The sequence below is a fragment of the Lepidochelys kempii genome, chromosome 2 (genome assembly GCF_965140265.1).
Source record: "Lepidochelys kempii isolate rLepKem1 chromosome 2, rLepKem1.hap2, whole genome shotgun sequence".
Lineage (NCBI taxonomy): Eukaryota > Metazoa > Chordata > Testudines > Cheloniidae > Lepidochelys > Lepidochelys kempii.
Genome location: NC_133257.1, coordinates 37,631,636 through 37,652,096, shown reverse-complemented (window position 1 = coordinate 37,652,096; position 20,461 = coordinate 37,631,636). Strand labels below are relative to the sequence as shown.

General features: G+C 41.6%; 1 protein-coding gene across 1 annotated transcript in view; it reads right to left on the bottom strand.

The window, feature by feature from the left end:
• Window positions 1-20,461, bottom strand: part of UBR5 (ubiquitin protein ligase E3 component n-recognin 5) — a 140,917-nt gene that overhangs the window by 65,857 nt on the left and 54,599 nt on the right. Inside the window, exons 10-14 of the mRNA XM_073330413.1 lie at window positions 18,463-18,579; window positions 18,268-18,378; window positions 17,347-17,501; window positions 13,484-13,601; window positions 3,444-3,628 (exon numbers count right to left, since the gene is read on the bottom strand). Coding sequence (XP_073186514.1) covers window positions 3,444-3,628; window positions 13,484-13,601; window positions 17,347-17,501; window positions 18,268-18,378; window positions 18,463-18,579 — 686 coding nt within the window. The remainder of the gene's footprint in view (window positions 1-3,443; window positions 3,629-13,483; window positions 13,602-17,346; window positions 17,502-18,267; window positions 18,379-18,462; window positions 18,580-20,461) is intronic.

The window sequence follows — 20,461 nt, the reverse complement described above, 5'->3', positions numbered from 1 at the left end:
AGTGGGAGCTTCAGGGGATGTGCCTGGAGGAGCACCAGGGCAACACACAGATTGAGGTCCCGGCAGCTTCCCTGAGCAGCGCCGGGGCAGGGCAGGCAGGCAGGGAGGGAGGGAGCCTGCCCTGCCCCCGGTGCACGCTGGGCTGGACCCACCCCCAGAACCTCTCCAGCAGCAGAACCCTCTGCACGCCAACCCCCTGCCACATGCCAACACCCCACACCCACCCTGCACCCTAACCCCCTGCCCTGAGCCCCCTGAAGCTCCCTGCGCCCCTCCTGAACCCCCTGGAGGCAGGAAGGGGGTGGAGCTGGGGTGGGAATGGGGACAGGGAAGGGGTGGGAAGAGGCGGGGCAGGGCCGGGACCTCACGGAAGGGGTGGAGTGGGGGTAGGGCAGCAGAGGGGGTGGTCAGTGATGCAGCCCTTAGGCCAATGCACTAGTCCTCATGTGGCCCTCGTGGTCATTTGAGTTTGAGACCCCTGAACTAACAGAAACAGTTTGCTCTTAAGAGTACGTGAAAATTTTCAGGCCAAATCAATTTTTTTCAAATCAGAGTTATCAGTGGGCTAACAGGACTTTTTAATGGAAGCTGGATGCAACCCTAACTTTGGAGAGAGTACCTAACACAGCTTTTCACAATATAATGAGTACCAAGACTGAAGCAATTTCCAGCTTACTAAAATACACAATTGTTCAAGTAAAGTTTTACTACCACTATGAAACAACACAGCAGACAAAAGAGTCTCAGTCTTCACATAACACTCCTGTTTAAACGTCCATAGTTTCGAACACTTGTGGTGACATCTTGATGGCAGTTAAAACGTCTGCACATTTAGGTAATTTGAAAATGCAGACTTTACCAGTAAATCCGAGTCTCATTTTGAGAAGGAATAATAAAAAAAAAAAACCTCCAGATTTCGCTCAACCCCATACTCCTTATCTAAGGTCTGACCACTTCCAAATGTTTTCCTTTATATTTTGGCATCACCGATTCAAAGCTCTCTCAACTAAAATATTCAACAAACTATTTAGTTGATAAAGTAACTGAATCACCCCTTTTGGATTGTTTTTTCCTTCCCCCCCAAATTGTGTGTTGTCAAGTTATAACAAGATGTTATAAGCTAGCAACCATGTTCTGTTAAAAAATATCAATAGTTTACCTAATTTAAAATCTCCTGCTATAATATACAGTACATAAGAGCATCATTTATTGTTCTAGCTAAACAATAATACCAGCTGGAAATGACATTCAGCCAAAAGCAAATAAAAGCTAAAGCAATAAATATGGTCACATATAATACATCAGTAATTCAGTAACACAAACCAAAAGCAATACGGTCAAGTCAGCTACCACCTCTCAAAACAGGATATCAGCAAGACATTTTTCTTTCAAATTGTGTTAACTTGCTATTTGCTATCCAAAATTATAGAATAAGTACTGAAGATCTACGTACTTCTAATTGCAACAGATGTGGTGCAATTTCAGTCCCTCACCAATAATAATTAAAAGCTATTATTCCAATTTGGGAAAGTAAATATATTTCAAAAATATTTTTTTCTCTACAAAATAAAAAAAAGTGGACTAATGCCCTCTGGAAACTATGAGGACTTTACCTTGAATGTTCTTGCTTATTTTACCGCTGTGATTTTCAACCTTTTGTCATTTGCAAACCGCTAAAAAAAAAGTTTCAAATGGAGAAGTGAACCCCTTTGGAAATCTTAGACAGTCTGCGAACCCTCAGGGGTCCGCAGGCCACAGGTTGAAAACCACTATTTTACTGAATTTCCCTAGAGATTACCTTCACCCTTTACATCTGAGCTATACTAGCAATCACTCTGAGGAGGGAATGACAGTCAAAAGCAGGAGGAGGATATGGGAAAGAGGAATGGTAGTGGAAACATCTGACCCAGTATTAGGACAAAGGAAAAAGTAGTGTCCAATGCTGTGAGAAGTGGCCAGAGCATCAGTGACATCTGGCAGGTTATCAGTTGATCTATCCAGGAGGAAGTAATGGCTGAGCTGGCCATTTGGTAGGTACCATAGGGAGGGAGAAAAGTGGCCTTAAATTTTTACTTGAAAGAAGTTATTTAGACAAAGCTGGATTTCTGATTGTTGGTGGACATTAGGGTAAATACATATTAGATGTCAACTTTCCAGAAAAGGGTCTGATTAAGAACCAAGGAAACAAGCAAACATTTTAGCAACTCCAAACTTCTACAGTAAATGCACTAAGGCAAGCTCAAAACTTATAAAAATGATACATCCCTTAATTTTTGGAAATTTTCAAATAAGTACTATGAAGTTAAAAAATATATTAACATATTGATTTTCAAGTTGAGTAGGGTAAAGAGAAGAGACAAGCACAGTCAAATGACCCAACAGGTAAATAGGGCACTCTTCCACTCACAAATTCCAGAACAAAATTTACTAGCTGAACTAGACTGAAGCATAAATATGGTGCTCAGTAACCCTGTAGACTTTTAGTCAGGCTGTCTGATATTAACAACTCAGTTATCCCAATAGTCTGTTTTCCCCTCTCACATCAAGCAATCCTACTAATACCAGAGAACACTGGAATCACCAACAACTGCCCTATAAAAATCTCTTTTAGTGACCAATAGAGTTTTTTTTAATGGTTTAGTAGTTTCAACAAGTGACACTGTCATGCCTCTGTTTGCTTGCCTGCCTACCCTGATCCCCATCACTGATAATTCCTCCTTCAGATTCAGTTATCCTGACATTCTTCACAAGACGGTCCTCTTTTTCATATGCCGCTCTGTTTCTAAACCCCATCAATTTAATGTTAAAGAGTACAGTAAAACCCGAGAGTTACAAACAGAGTTATAAACTGACCACACACCTAATTTGGAACCAGAAGTACACAATCAGGCAGCAGCAGACACACACACACACACAGGCAAATACAGTACAGTACTGTGTTAAACGTAAACTACTAAAAAATTGAAGGGAAAGCAGGCTTTTTCTTCTGCATAGTAAAGTTTCAAAGCTGAATTAAGTCCATGTTCAGTTGTAAACTTTTGAAAGAATCAAAGTTTATTTAGAGTTAGGAACATTTCAGAGTTACAAACAACCTTCATTCCCAAGGTGTTCATAACGCAGAGGTTCTACTATATAAGTGGTTTGTGTCACTCACTCATTACCCCTAAAATAATCCATTTTACTGAATAGTTATTTGCCAGGTAATCTCCATCAGTGAGATCAGGAAAGAGCTCACAGCAGCACGCTGCAGAATCTATGGGGATTTTGTTTAATTTCATCAGAGTCTGCTAGAAACTTCATGTAAGCTTGATGCAAACTCGTGATCGCCAGTTTAAATTAATCGGTATCTCAATTAATATCGATATTAATGTTTAATTAATATTTTGCCAAACTAGTAAATTTTCACTCCAAAAATATATACAGATTCTTTTTAGCGCACTTACTTTGCCTCAGTAGTTTTGCTAGCTTTCTCCATGTTTTTCAAGCTCTCTGGTGATCGAAGCTGGAACCTACAGCTATCGTTCATATTCCAAACCGATTCCATTAAGACACCCACTTTAGGGATTCCAGCGCTAATTGAAAAAGCCACGGCTCCAGCATGATAAAGGGGATTATTTCTCAGGCATACCTACAGACAAGAGTTAGAAATAGCTGAATATTTCTATGTAAGATCAGACAAAAAATAATATTAATTCAGATAAGAGCACAAGAAAACATTGAACATACATATATCTCTGTGAAAGTGTCTCATTTCCTCAGCAATTAGAAAGGGAAAACTTTAGGGGAGGATTCAGAGTAGCAGCCGTGTTAGTCTATATTCGCAAAAAGAAAAGGAGTACTTGTGGCACCTTAGACACTAACCAATTTATTTGAGCATGAGCTTTTGTGAGCTACAGCTCACTTCATCGGATGCATACCGTGGAAACTGCAGCAGACATTATATACACACAGAGATCATGAAACAATACCTCCTCCCACCCCACTGTCCTGCTGGTAATAGCTTATCTAAAGTGATCATCAAGTTGGGCTGGAAATGGCTTCTGAGCTGTAGCTCACGAAAGCTTATGCTCAAATAAATTGGTTAGTCTCTAAGGTGCCACAAGTACTCCTTTTCTTTTTAGGGGAGGACACAATATGTACAGATGCAACCAGCAGCTGCCAGTTGCAAAATGGCCATTTCAAATATGACTTTACCAAGCAACTACAACCTTAAAGGGCCAGGCTCAGAAAAGAATGCTAGGAAAAAATGTTCCTAGAGAAGTGCCACCCTCCCCTGGGGAGTCAATAAGGACAAGCAGCAGCTCCTTGGAAAGAGGCTGTTCTGGCAGTGTGACTAGAACCATTATTATAATCCCATGGCATGTGATGTTGAGTCTCTTAGGTTGTTTTGAGACCTTTTCAGGACCCAATCTGGCAAATGCTTATATGAGTAACCTAAGCATTTGCCAGATCAGAGCCTAATACTCGAATGACTTATAAAGCAGTATTCTCAATAGAGTACATCAAGTGTTTAGTCCTACAGCCCATAATACATTCTTTAGTACTTTTTAAAGCAATTCAAATTGAATTATGGACAAATAACTACCCCTTGGGCAAAGCTCATGTACACAGATTTTAAGGAGATAAAACAGTTGTAGATTAAGCTACCTCATCTGTATTTTTGTTCTATACTTCTAATGAATGTGTAGAGTGCAATTAGTTCAAATAATTTCAAAAAACAAAAAAAGTTACCTACCATTCATAACTGTTGTTCTTCAAGATGTGTTGCTCATGTCCATTCCATTCTTGGTGTGCGCACACCCACGTGCACAGTTAGAGACTTCTGCCTTACTGGTATCTGTAGCGTCAGCTGCGCCACCCCCTTAAGTGCCGAGCTCATGCGCCAGTATATTAGGTACGGACGACCCTACACCCTCTCAGTTCCTTCTTGCCAGCAACTCTGACAGAGGGGCAGGTAACGGAATGGACATGAGCAACACATCTCCAAGAACAACAGTTATGGAAAGTAGGAAATCATTTTTCTTCAAGTGCTTGCTCATGTCAATTCCATTCTAGGGGACACACAAGCAGAATCCTCCAAGGTGGGCTTGGAGTTCACGGACTTGTGGCTTGCAACATTGCTCCACCGAAACCAGCATTGTTCCTGGTCAGCTAGATAAGCGCGTAATGAAATGTTAACATGTGTATGGACGACCAGGTGGCCGCCTTACAGATGTCCTGGATAGGCACTTGGGCTAAGAAAGCTGCCAAAGAGGCTTGCGCTCTGGTTGAATGGGAGGTCATGATCACCGGAGATGGCATCCTTGTATGATTGTAGCAGCAGTGAATGCAGGCAGTAATCCAAAAAGTAATTCTTTGAGCGGACACTGGACAACTTTTCATCCTGTCTGCCACTATGATGAACAATTGCACCAACTTGCGGAATGGCTTAGTCCTTTCAATGTAGAAGGCTAGCGCCCTCCTGATGTCTAGGGAATGCAACCTATGCTCCTCCTCCGACTTATGCGGCTTTGGGAAAAACCAGGTAACTAAATGTCCTGGCACGTATGAAACAGACCACCTTAGGCAGGAAAGCCGGGTGCGGCTGCAGCTGGACGTTGTCTTTGTAAAAGACCGTATAGGGTGGTTCTGAGGTAAGAGCCCTGATCTCAGAGACTGGGCAGGCAGATGTTATTGCAATCAAGAATGCAACTTTCCAGGAAATGGAAAGGAAAAGGAGACAGCAGGAAGCCAGAGGCTCGAAGGTGGGTCTCGTGAGCCGCGACAGCACAAGATTCAGGTCCCACAGAGGGACGGGGTCCCTGATGTGCGGGTAGAGGTGCTCGATGCCCTTGACGAACCTGGTAGTCATGTCCTGGATGAAAACTGACCTACCTTGGAGTGGCGGATGGAAGGCTGAGAGAGTGGCCAAGTGGACCTTGATAGTTGAAAGGGACAGGCCTTGGAGCTTGAGATGCAAAAGTAGTCCAAGACCAACTGCAGAGAGGCCCGCTTGTGCCGGATGCCTTTATCTAAGGTCCAACAAGCGAACTACTTTCATTTGGCCAGGTAGGTCGCTCTGGTGGAGGGCTTTCTGCTGCCCAACAGGACCTGCTGGACACCAGCCGAGCACTTCTGCTCCTCCGCATTTAACCATGCAGCAGCCAAGCCATAAGGTGCAGCGCTGCCAGGTTTGGATGCAGAAGACTGTCGTGGTTTTGTGACAGCACATCCAACTGGAGCGGTAGCCATAACAGAGCAGCCACCAAGAAGTCCAGTAGCATGCCAAACCAGTGGTGGTGTGATGAGGATTATCTTCACCCTGTCCTGCTTGATTTTCATGAGGACTCTGTGGATCAACGGAACTAGGGGGAAGGCATACATTAGAGCACCCCAATCACAGGAACAGGAAAGCGTCCGACAGGAAGCCCCTGTCAAGCTCCCGAAAGGAGCAGAAAACCTGGCATTTCCTGTTGTGCCTGGACGCAAACAGATCTACCTGGGGAGTACTCCACCTCTGGAAGATGCTGCTGACCGCTTCTGGAAGGAGAGACCGTCCCAGCAGGACCTTCTAGTCTCGCCATGGGTGATCTGCCAAGGCGTTCCTGGCTCCAGGGAAGTCTGCAGCTATGAGATGGATGTTGTGTTGTACACAGAAGTCCCATAGCCTAAGGGATTCTTGGCAAAGGGTAGATGACCTGGCTCCATCTTGCTTATTGATATGGAACATAGCTGCTGTACTGTCCATCAGAACCTGGACCACTCAGCTCTTTAGGTGAGGTCGGAAGGCAGGCAGGCGAAGTGGACTGCTCTGAGCTCCCAGACATTGATGTGTAGGGAATGATCAAGACAGGACCAATGACCGTGCATGCTGAGATTTCCCAGGTAGGCTCCCCATCTCAGGTCTGAAGCATCAGAGACTAGGGTAACCAACAGAGGGAGGGCCGCGAACTGAACTCCCTCCAATGCCAATGCAGAATTTTTCCACCATGCAAGTGACAACAGGATGTGGTCTGGGACCTTCACCACATGGTCTGTGCTGTGTCTGTTGGGGACACAGACTGACACCAGCCACGCCTGCAGCAGCCTGAGGTGGAGCCGCGCATGGCAGACCACGTAAGTACAGGCTGCCATGTGGCTCAACAACCGCAGGCACATATAAGCGCCGGTAAGAAGGTGGGCTTGCACACACAAGATCAGGTCTGCCATGGCCTGGGACTGGGTCTCAGGGAGGAAGGTCCTGGCCCGCGTAAAGTCAAGGACTGCTCCAATGAACTCTAAGTCGTGTGCTGGAACTAAGGTTGACTTTTTCTCATTTATTAACCGCTGCAGGTCGCGATTGGTGGACCAAACTAGGTCGAGAGGACACTGCATCTGATCCCGGAATCAGCCCTTTATTAATTAACAAGTTTTTGAGATACAGATAAATTTGCACACCTTGGCTCCTCAGGTAAGGAGCCACTGACGCTATTCACTTTGTAAACGCTCTTGGAGCTGACAAGAGACCGAAGGGCCATGCGTGATTGAAAACGGAAGAGGCCCATCACAAAACAGAGGGAATGCCTGTGCCCTGGGAAAATGGAAATACGAAAATACACGTCCTTTAAGTCAAAGGGAGCATACCAGTCTCCAGGATCCTCAAAATGCCTGCTTCCAGCTTCCTTGGCCTCTGGAAGAACCAGGCTGGGCAGAGGAATGGGAAGACGAAGGGTACTGCCACTTAAACCCTTTGTCTCTGTCCTTCCTGTAGGAGCTGGACTGGGGGAAGCCTCAGGACCTAGACAGAGGAGGCGGGAGACGGAACGGCTTTCTAACCTACTCAGGGGTTTGCAGGCCTGAGGAACAGAGGGTAGCACAGGAGTCTTTAAAGCCGTGGAGCTGTGCATCTGTCAGCTCCGAGAAGATCCCTGCTCCCTCAAATGGGAGGTCCTGAAGGGTAGTCTGCATTTCCTGGGACAGGCTGGAGGACTGCAACCAGGAGCTGCAGCTCATGACCACCACAGAAGCAACTACCCTGGCCGCCAACTCCATAGCATCCCAGACCATCTGGAGAACGTCTCTCGCCACTACCAAGGTGACAAACTATTGTGGAAGGCCCTCCTTGAACTTGCTGATGGAGTCCCACAGTTTGACATTGTACCTGCCTAGCAGGGCCTGATCGTTAGACACCCAAAATTCCAGGCTGGCAATTGAAAAAATTTTGCTGCCAAACAAGTCCAGCGTCCTGGCATCTTTATTTTTCTGTGTGCCGCTCGCCTAGCCCTTTTGTTGATGGCAGACACGACCAGGGACCCTGCTGGAAGGTGGGCATACAGGTATTCAAATCCCTTGCCGGGACATAGTACCTCTTTTCCGCCTTCTTGGAGGAAGGTGAAACAGAAGAGGGGGTCTCCAAAGACTTAGCAATTTTCAGGACCCCTGGGTGGACGGGCAACGGGAGCCGGGCCGGGGTGGAGGAGGGTATGACATTAAAGAGGTCATCAGACTCCTACGCTAGGGGGAACAGTGCTGGGCAGATTCCGGTGCTGGCAGCGCGTTGCATGCCAATGCTAAAGTGCCGGGCATGGAGTCCGATTGAGCGGTCTCTGAGGCAGGACGAAGCGCAGCCTCCTTGAGGAGGAGCCTCAAGTGGATATCCCGCTCTTTTTGAGTTTGAGGGCAAAAGTTTTTGCAGATCCTTCACTTATCCTTTCTGTGGGACTCCCTCAAACACCACTTGTGGGGGTTGCTAATGGGCATCGCCCGGCTGCACGATGAGCATGGCTTAAAGCCTGCGGAATGGGGCATGCCCCACTCCGAGGTGAAGTCCCCAATCGGGAATCTAACTCCTAAACTACTACTCTACCACTCAACTTAATGGTCTAACTATGTACCTATCAACTAAATACAAAGGAGACAGAACAATGGACTGTAAGAACCGCTAACATTCTTGCCATGCAAGACAAGGCACTCCAACCAAACATCATGAGCGGTAAGAAGGAACAGAGGGTGTAGGGTCAGCAGTGCCTCATACACAGATGCATGAACATGGCACTCAAGGGGGCGCCACAGCTAACCCTATGGATACCACTAAGGCAAAAGTCTCCGATGACTGTACACATGGGTGTGCACACACTTAGAATGGAATAGACAGGAGCAAGCACTCGAAGAACTGCTGTTCAGAGCTGGGTAGCAATGACTCCAATACACTATTACAGAGTTGTACACAGCTGTTAAGAAATGCAGGTAATCCCAACACCTACCTACGTGGGTTTCAGAGAGCAGTATAAAGGGGACCTTAGGCTTGGTCTACTGAGTTTTTGGATTGACTTAATTATTGTGGTTTAAAAAAAACAAACAGTTTCCAAGGTCAGATGGGATCACTGTGATCATCTAGGCTGATCTCCTGTATGACACAGGTCATAAAACTTCCCCCAAAATAATTTTTGAACTACAGCATATCTTTTTTAAAAATCCAATCTTGATTTAAAAATCACCAGTGTTCGAGATTCCACTACGATACTTGATAAATTGTTTCAGAGGCTAATTACCCTCACTTTAAAAAGCATGACTTATTTCCAGTCTGAATTTGTCTCGCTTCAACATCCCGCCATTACTATACCTTTGTGTGCTAGAAAGAAGAGTCCATTATCAAATGTTTGTTCCCCATGTAGGTATTTATAGGCTGTGATCAAGTCACCCCTTAGCATTCCCTCTGTTGAGGTAAATGGTAGGGCTGTTCAGCATTAAAAAAAATAATTTTAATTCATTGTGCTGTTAAACAATAATAGAACACTATATAAATATTTTTGGATGTTTTTCACATTTTCAAATACATTGATTTCAATTACAATACAGAATACAAAATGTACAGTGCTCGCTTTATTTTTTATTATAAATATTGGCACTGTAAACAAAAGTATTTTTCAATTCACTTAATACAAGTACTGTAGTGCAATCTCTTCAACTTTCATGATACTTACAAATATAGATTTATGTATAAAAAATAACTATTCAAAATAAAACAATGCAAAACTTTAGAGCCTGCAAGTCCACTCAGTCCTACTTCTTTGTTCAGTCAATCACTCAGACAAACAAGTTTGTTTACATTTGCAGGAGATAATGCTGCCCACTTCTTGTTTACAACGTCACCTCAAAGTGAGAGCAGGAGTTCGCATGGCACTGTTGTAGCTGATGTTGCAAGATATTTACATGCCAGATGCACTAAAGATTCATATGTCCCTTCATGCTTCAACCACCATTCCAGAATACACGCTTCCATGCTGGTGACGTGTTCTGCTCAGTAACAATCCAAAGCAGCGCAAACCGACGCACATTCATTTTCATCGTATGAGTCAGATGCACCAGGAGAAGGTTGATTCTCTTTTTTGGTGGTTCAGGTTTTGAAGTTTCCACATCGGAATACTGTTTTTAAAATTTCTGAAAACATGCTCTAGATCCCAATCAGATTTTGGAAGGCACTTCAGATTCTTAAACCTTGGGTCGAGTGCTGTAGCTATCTTTAGAAATCTCACATTAGTACTTTCTTTGCATTTTGTCAAATCTGTAGTGAAAGTGTCATCCTCCGAGACTGCTATAACATGAAATATATGGCAGAATACGGGTAAAACACGGAGCAGGACACATAAAATTCTCCCACAAGGAGTTCAGTCACAAATTTAATTAACGCATTTTTTTTTAACTAGCGTCATCAGCATGGAAGCATGTCTTCTGGAATGATGGCCAAAGCACGAAGGGGCACACAAACGTTTAGCATATCTGGCATGTAAGTACCTTGCAATGCTGGCTACAAAAGTGTCATGCGAACATCTCTTTTCACTCTTAGGTGACACTGTAAATAAGAAATGGCCAGAATTATCTCCCCTAAATGTAAACAAACTTATTTGTCTTAGCGAGTGGCTGAACAAGAAGTAGCATTGAGTGGACTTGTAGGGCTCTGAAGTTTTACATTGTTTTGTTTTTGAATGCATTTATGTAACAAAAAAAAAAAATCTACATTCGTAACTTGCGCTTTCACAATAAAGAGCTTGCACTACAGTATGTGTATGAGGTGAATTGAAAAATACTATTTCCTTTATTGTTTTTACAGTGTAAATATTTACTACAAATAATATAAAGTGATCACTCTACACTTTGTATTCTGTATTGTTATTGAAATCAATATTTGAAAATGTAGAAAAATATCCAAATTATTTAAGAAATTTCAATTGATATTCTATTTTTTAACAGTGCAATTGAAACGGCCATTAATCGCAATTAATTTTTTTTTGAGTTAATCGCGTGAGTTCACTGCGATTAATCAACAGCCCTAGTAAATATATTGAGTTCCTTGAGCCTATCGCTATAAGACAGGTTTTCTAATCCTTTAATATCATTCACATGACTTTTCTCTGAACCCTCTCCCATTTATCAACATCCTTCTTGAATTATGGACACCAAAACTGGACACTGAATTCCAGCAGTGGCTGCACCACTAACACACACAAAGGCATAACCACCTCTTTACTCCTACTCGAGAATCTCCAGTTTACACATCCAAGGATCATATTTTCCCCTGTGGCCACAGAACTGCATTGAGAGATCATGTTTAGTTCATTACCCACCATGATCCCCGAATCTTTTTCAGAACCACTACTTCCCAGGATAGAGTCCCCAATTCTATAAGTATGGCTTACATTGTTCCTAGATGTATACGGTTACATTTAGCCGCATTAAAACACATTACTTGTGCTCTGCTTACCAAATAATCCACGCCTTTCTCTACCAGTGACCTGTCCACTCCCCCTATTTGTGTGTTGTCTGCAAACTATCAGTAATGATTTTATGTTTTCTTCCAGATCATTGATAAAAATGTTAAATAGCATAGGGCCAAGAACTGATCCCTGTAGGACCCCCGCAGAAACAGACATTCAACGATGATTCCCTATTTACAATTACATCTCAAGACCCAGAGTTTGCCAGTTTTTAAATCTATTCAATGTGTATGCCATGTTAATTTTGTACTCTTCTACTTTTTTAATCCACCTTTCTATCCAAACAAAGTAGTAAAATCTATACAACCTCTTCTCTGGAATTAAGGGGTATAAAGGTGCCTTACACTGGTATAGCTAATGTGACACGTGATGCTTTAGAAACACTGAATATTCAAAGCCTACTGCTAGGGGCCTACCAAATTCATGGCTGTGAAAAACGTGTCAGGGACTGTGAAATCTGGTCTCTTCTGAGAAACGTGGCTATTGTATGGGGCTCACAATATTGCCATCCTTACTTCTGCGCTGCCATCAGAGCTCAGTGGCTGCTGGCCGGGTGCCCAGCTTTGAAGGCAGTGTCGCCGCCAGCAGCAGTGCAGAACTAAGGATGGCAATACCGCAACCCCACCCCCAACAATGACCTTGCAAGCCCCTCACAGCCTCCTTTTGGGTCAGGACCCCCACCGTTACGACACCGGAAACTTGCAGATTTAAATATGTGAAACCACAAAATTTAAGATTTTTTAAAATCCTATGACCTTGAAATTTATCAAAACGGACAATGAATTTGGTAGGGTCCTACCTATTGCATTGAGATGTGACAGATGTTATGGGCACATGGAATATTCAAAAACAGCTGCATCTATTTTAAATGTTATTTGTATTCCTGGCTCAAAAGATGAACTAAAGGGTTTTCTGCAAAAACTGAAGTCACTGAGGGATAACTGATGCTAATCCTCACCAGTGATACAAGACAAGTAACAAATCTGTGGAAGTTTCGCTCTCACCTCCCTCAAGGCAAATAGCATATACTGGTTTGACCTGGTAAGAGGCCTGGGAGACAAAGAACTTGAAACGGTATAAAATACCAGCCATGAACAGAGGAGTCACTCACAGTCAAACCAAGAACAAACACGAGACTGTGAACAAGAGAGGCAGGCCCTGTGGAGAAGGCCTAAAGTACGTTAGTCCTACTAGGGTCCCTATGTGGGAGATTAACTGACCAGGCAGTCACCAGGCATGTATATAAGATGTTTTCTTTGTAATGCTTTTATTCTGAACAAACAGAGAGCTGACTGATCACCAGTTAACCCTGTCATTGTCCCTAAAACAGGACTGCAGGTGCTGAACTAAAGTCAGACCTACTGAGATAATTACAATAAATTGCAGAAACCTGCAGCCTGAGTCCCCAGTCTGGGAAGAAAGGATCATGGGATCCCATCCTGAGACAGGTCTCAGGCCTCTATCCGTCACCTAAGTGGCGTGCCCTCAGGGATACCAGGAGGCGGTCAGAGGTGCAGTTAGCTGTGACTGTAACCGCTTATTCCTCTAAATTTACAGGAATAAGCTATACCAGCATAGCTGCATTGACACGTAGGGGGTTGCAGCACTTTAACTACAGTAAAAGTGATACAACTTTTGTGCACAGACAAGGCCTTAGTGTAAATGGAGAATAGAGCCTGATATGTTTTTGACAACCAGTATCCCCCTCCCAAAACACTTAAGACAGCTCACAATACAGTGGTTGTACTTACTTGCGTGCCAACTGTGATATTTGGCATTGAAGAGATGCCAGCACTAGACTTGGGCTTTTTATTTTTTGCTCTGGCCTTTTCTAGCATCTTCTTCCTTTGGCTAAAAGGAACTACTCCCCTAAGGAAAGAAAACAAAATTATTAAACCAAGAACTACAAAAGAAGTGTCTGTTCATAGTCTTGAGCTTCTCAAGACTACAACTTCGGGCCTGTCTATATTGGCAAGTTTTGTTGCCAAAAACTGCCTTTTGGCGACAAAACAGCAAGAACGTACACACTACAATGGGACTTTTGTTGCAAAAAACGCCCAGTTTTGGTAACAAAAAAATTCCACTGCTACGAGAGACTTGTTTTTTCCCCTCCCTTTTTTGTCCATAAAGAGGCTTCTGCCAGTATCCCACAATGCCTGCCCTGATTGCTCTGCTCAGTGTTTTGATCTCTGCTGCCCTGCAAGCATGCGCCCCTCCCCTTTCAAAGCTCCAGGAAGTAGCTGTGTGCTGCTCCATTTGGGAAACAAAGAGTAAATAACTGGAATGCTCCTGTTCTGCCCGGCACTAGGAACACAGCAGCAGGCAGACTGCTGCTGCAGAGGAAGGGGGACAGACTGCTGTGCTGCTTTGCCATTCCTCCGCACTGAGAGCTCACAGAGCTGCTCATGATGCTGCTTTCCGCAGCTGGAGGGGGCTGTGGCAGAACTTGGAGAGGATCCCAAGATGCGTGGGAATCAGCTCTTCCTTCCCACAACACTGCACTGTGGGATACATACCCACAGTGCATTGCTCACCCTGTCGATGATGGTGTCCCCAAAGTAGACATGATCTGTTGACAGAGGGAGCAAGTATGAACACCCTTTGGCGATTTTTGGGTGTTGAGGTAAGTTTTGTCAACAAAACTTGGTAGTGTAGACAAGCCCTTAAATGGAAGGCATGGTAAAACACCACTCTGCCAAAAGCCCTCAGCAAAAGTGACATCTTGCTGTCCCATATTCACTCCACCTCACTCTCAAATGCTCTTATATCAAAATGCTCACTTTACAAATCATTTTTTTTAAACTGCCTGTACTGAAAACTCAACATACTATTTAAAAACCTAAAACTTTTTGTCCTGCTTTCTATACCACAACAGAGAATCTAGAATTAAACTCACTTTGCAATTCTGCTAAAGAAACAAGGAAAAAACACCACTTGCAGCACTTTCAGTGTTAAATGCAGATATAATTTGCACTATACAGAGATGCATTCAGGAAAAAGGGGTCAATTTCAAGTCATCTGATCATAATGGCATTTTGAATCTAGCTCAGCAAAGAACAAGGTAATGCTATTTAAATATATTTTTAAAATACTACATTGTCACACCAGCCTGACAACGCAGCAGATGGAAGATGTGCTGCCATTCAAGAGATTGAGGATGAGAAGCAATTACAATATTCTCCCCACTATGCCCACTAGAACTCTATGTAAACACCACAAGAGCTTTTTGTATATGGGTTCTTACTGCTCTACTCTGTACTGAGTGCCAGGATCAGCTCTGGATAGCAGCAAGGATACATGCACCAAGGGCAAAACAGGTAACAAGTACAACTTGAAATGCAAAAGCAATTAACTAGCAAATACCAACTCTTTTTGGCAATCAGTCCCTAAACATATTGAGGCTGTCCTCACCATGACTGGCAACAATTCCCAAAGCTCACCGGCCTTTTCCTTCCTGGAGAAAAGAGTGGTGTTGGGAGGTTGTATGTTTTTTAAAGCACCGGTTAAAAATACTTTGTCCTGGTGTGGTCATGCCCTAAGTGAGATTTCCAAGTCATCATATTTTTTCCTCATCTAGATACTTTCTCCCCCCAGTCGAGTTAGACTGATCCAGCTACAACTCAAATGAAAACCTTAACACCCTTACCTTGATTTTAGCAAGTCAAGTTATAACCTCAGACTATACAGCTAGAGGTGGTAAACTGTGCGTACACGGATACAAAAAGAGTTAAGCCAATTTTATTTAGATAATATGGATTTACATACAAGACACCTTTTTACCATAGCCTAGCCACAGTATAAACAGCATAGTATGCTCTCTCTACCATGCCTGTCAGCAATTTAGATTTTTTTGGGAAAAGAATCATCATGATTAATAGAACCTTATGTCTCCATAATCTGATGACAAATACATGATCATCAATGTTGAAGTTAAGCATATCTAACTAGTGAAGGGCCCTGCAGGATAATTCAATTTGTAGTTAATTTTTAAATAGCATAACAAACAAACCTCTTAAATACAATGGGCTTATTATTCAAAAAAGGTAAGAAGGCATGCAAAAGTTTCCAGTATTACGGTCCCCACAAAGTTGTGGTTTACTGGTTGCTATGCTGAGTGATGCTCTAGAATGAACTGTGTTTGCAATGACATTGGTTTTACAGTCAAGAGAAAAAAAAAATCAGAAAGTTGTGATTTCTACTACAGCTCTGCCCCAAATTTCAAAATCAGGAGTAAAATACAGCTTCCTCATATATCTGGCTGTGATTTTGTTTGGCTTCTGGTTAATATTTAGCAAACACCCCAAACAGAAAGGTATTTAGTATCTCAAATTTTCGGTGCTTGCAAGTAACTGGTCAGCGAGTATTTAATCCCACTATAACAAAAGCTACTGGAGATCCCTGCCACTGTAAGCAAGGCTTGTTTAGATTTAGCATAACTCTTAAGTGAAGCACAGGTAAAAACAAGGTGGGCACTGAAAATGGCACGGATATGCATGTCAACTCATTGTAATTAGAAATGTATTTTCATTTTTTTACATGCTTGGAAAAATCATCATCAACTTCTACCTTTTTATGTCCAGAAAACTTGACATTTTAAAAATTCAGTGAAGTTTTACAAATAGAAATGTTTTAACAATTTATGGGAGGTTATTTCATCCAATTTTTCAGCATGCATTTAAGCCAACAATATAGTTTATGAATCAGACTGCCTAACATTCTAGCCACAGAGCTCTATGGGAGAAAAAGGACAGTGTACACGGGTAAGTTTGTTTTCTATATTATTTGTAAAGGCCTGAAAGATACAAAATATATTAAAACTACTTTGTGAAACTATGTAATACCGGGGGAGAACATTCAGCAACCAGCATTTATTTTCCCAGTAAGAACAACTCAATTATCTGGATCTGCAGATGACAACCCAACTTGACAAGACAATTTTTTTCATTATCTATATTGCACAGTCTCAGTCTAATGTCCTAAATTCTGTAGCTCTTAGCAAGGCTTTCATACTCTATGAAGTCAGTCATCAGAATCCAACGATGAAAGTACATCTTTACAGGCACGTCTGGACCCTTGACACCTCAGTCAGTGGCATCTCACTGTATTATATAGCTGCTCCTCAGCTACAATACAATAATGGTATCAGTTTTACAACGTTCACTATGTTTCACAGCACTATTAGCAAAAACAGCCTTCTCTAGAATCATTTCTTTACCAACTTTTCTATCACTATCCTATCTGAATACTAATGAATTTAACTTCACAAAGTATCACAATATCCCATTTTACAAAAAACAAACAATCAAAAAAAAAACCCCAATAATTTCAATTACTTCCTCAAGGTCACACAGGAAGCTTGTGGCAGAGCAAGGAATAAAACCCAGATCTCTTGATTCCCGCCAGGTCCAATGCTTTAGGCACAATATCTTTCCTCTTTTGTAATCATAGCGTGCAATAATACAAATACTTCCCTCAAGGATAGTATAAGCCATGAAAGCAGAGTTACAGAACTTCATCACTAGAACTATAACATGTGAACTGCAAGGAAGCTTTGTCATTATAATGAGTTTGCAGATACTTTTGGACAAATATATTCAATACCATATATACTTACCACCAGTACAAGTTGTTCTCTAGCTGAGCACAGGTATAAAGAGCACAACAATGTAGTGAAACTATCCGTTCTCCCTGCAGCTCTGAGTATGTCTGTGCAGTGTGTTCCAATTTAGAAGCTACAGAGCTTAAAGTTTCATCCACCCAGGTAGCAACCTAAAAGGAAGGGGAGGCGGAAAAAAACAACACTGCATCCTAAACAAACTCTTTACATTTTTCAGAATGAATCAGTTTGGGAAAAGTATCATCAGCCCAATTCTTCACTCCAGTCTTAGAACTGGCCCTTTAAAGTTTTGATTAATCTGGTAAATTTTCCCTTCCAGTTCTGGTCTCAGCCAGAAAATGAAAGTACCAAAAAACTGAAAGGGTACTCCTGGTCAAAGCATTTCAGCAAATTTGGATATTTAACCAAACTGCATTTTAACTCTAAACTTTCTGAGATTCGTCTATTATTGGTCAAAACAAACTTACTGTTTGTATAATCTGTTTTACTGTACTTGGAGCTCAAAAATCTTTAAATCCTTAATATTTTTTGCTACAACTCCATTCCAGAATTAGTCCTCTCTAACTTGAGATTTCAGCGCAGCAGTAAAAAATTAACAGTTTTTTGAAATTTGATAAGATGGACAGGCTTTCATTGCTTAAGAGTCCCTGGAGGCTGGGACCACATTTTAATCTTTGCTCACAGAAAGACCTCAGAACTGCCTTTGATTTAAATTGCTATAGTACAAAAGAAGATAATTATGAAAGCTGAACCTGTCAACAAAAATTATTCACTATGATCTTTATAATGATATTAATTTGTACTACTGACTTATAGCTGCAGACTTTGGTTTACTTATTCTTCATAGAGCAAAACAGTGGCTGAAAAAACCCCAAAAGTTTTATCATGAACTCAACAACAAAGAAAAGGATCTCATACCTTGTTATTTTCTGTGGCTACAGTTGCTCTGATACTATTTGCAGAAAGGAGCACTATCTTTTCGTTGGTTAACCCCAAAAACATTGCTCGTGGATGATGTAATGAAGGATTCTTTGAAAGCATAAAAGAGGTTATTATTTTATAAATTCATACATACAGAATTATTTTAAAGATAGATTTAAGGATGTACAGTACCTGTGCATTTCTATAAGGCTCTGATTCACTCCATTTCCACTGATAAAGTTCCCCTTTACTGCTAACTGCCACAAGCTCAGAATACAGAGCTCCAATAGAAATAAACTTTGTTCCATCCTACAAATGAAAAAGATGAAGTCTAAAATGGCAGTGCTATATACTAAAACTTTTTGAGTAACAGCAGATTTTAACAAACAAAAAATGTCAAGTGTGCAAAACAGAGCTTACAATGGTTACTGAAATTTTAATCAAGTCATCTGTACTATTAGAGTTCCACTGAATTTAAAATTCAGTAGTAAAAAAGAAGTTATCTAATGTGTTGCCTGAAGCTGATCATACTTTCGGAAACAAATAATGAAATATTCAAGATCTTTTATTCAGGAAGTTATTTTCCTTCAGTTCAGTAATATCACAATTTGCCAATCACATTAAAAAAATTCAATTCACAGCCACAAAATATTTATGACAGTGTGGTTTTTGGTTTAAAGATACAAAAGGAAGGATATTTAAATGTTACAGATAAGTGTCCTATTAGGGGCAGAATTTATCAGTTTGGAAAAGTCCCATTTCCATGTGGAAATTTTTGCACCCATTACCGTTATCAGTGACTACTAAAAATACCATAACCACAAGATTTGAGAGAAATATATTTGAAATCTTTTACATTATACATTTGACAGCACCTTTGTGTACAGTCAATTACATTTTTGGTGACTGAACATGTCTTTCTTCACACCCTGCTGGAGTATGGTGAGGAGTAATGGGAAGAGAGCTGAACTGACAACAAGTAGCAGGCAGATGTGCGCACACAGAAAAGGGGAACTGGAAACAAGGCTAGGCATGAGCATTTTTGTTATTGCTCTTATTGCCTCTGAGCCTCTCACCCTTCTACACATTTCTCTGCATCTGTATTTATTTTGAAAGTTGTTTTTTTAATTCAAAATACATCATTTAAAGGGTGATCAAGAATTTTTTAAAGATAATAAATTAACACACCCACGTTGTCAGTGTTCCCTTAATTTTAAATTCTGTTAGTGTCTCAGTACCACAACCCAGTATGCGCATCTTTACATGCTATTACTTAAAGGTGACACTCTTATCCGGTTTAGCCCCATTTTCTTTAGTTTGTCAAGGCTCCCATTTATTGGGACTGAAATTTGCACGTTCTGTATCATCCCTGAGAATTTTTATTTGTATTTTAATTTTAAGTTTCAGCAAAATTAGTTTGACTATTTTTAAATTATACAAGCATGGCTGGGGAGAGAGGGAAAGGGGACAAGATACACTATCTTATCTGAATTTTTTTATTAAAAGTCAAAATATTTTAAGCAAGAAATTATCACACTTGACTTTTACATAGCTCGAGGTTAAGGCTCAAGACATTAGAAGAAAGAAGTTCAGCAGTTTTAAAGTAATAGACATTTTAGGACTCAGAACCCGAAGTCAAAGCCATATGGGTGGACTTCTGTGTCCACATTGATCCCCAGTGTCTTGAACGGGAACTCCATGCAGGTAAAGAAAACCTGCCTATGCAGATCTGACTACAGGATCAGGGCCTTAATTTGTCAATTTCATGCACAGGGTGACAGAATTTAAAAAACAGTGGGATTTAAGACCTTCTCAGTTCAGGATAGTCTTCCAACTTAAAATTAAGATTAATTTTCTTTGAATTTAGCTTGTTTTGCAAAACTAAGGTTTTAAAAATCAAACTGGTTTTCGTTTGGGTTTTTTTGGGAGAGAGGGGAGGCATTTTGGGGACAGGTTGATTTTGTTATTAAATTGGTTCTGATAGTTTAAAGTTACAAAAGTTTTAAAATCGGTTCCTCAACTGGAAAATCAGTTCTTCCAAAAATTTTCAAGATAGCTCCATTAAGAAATGGCTCCATTTTAGCAGGCAAACTGAGTAGCTCAGATTTCTCTCTTTCTCAAAAGCATTTTCCTCCCCTCCCCAAAGAGCAAACACAACAATAAGGATGAGGGAGTCAGAGGTTAAGGCTGG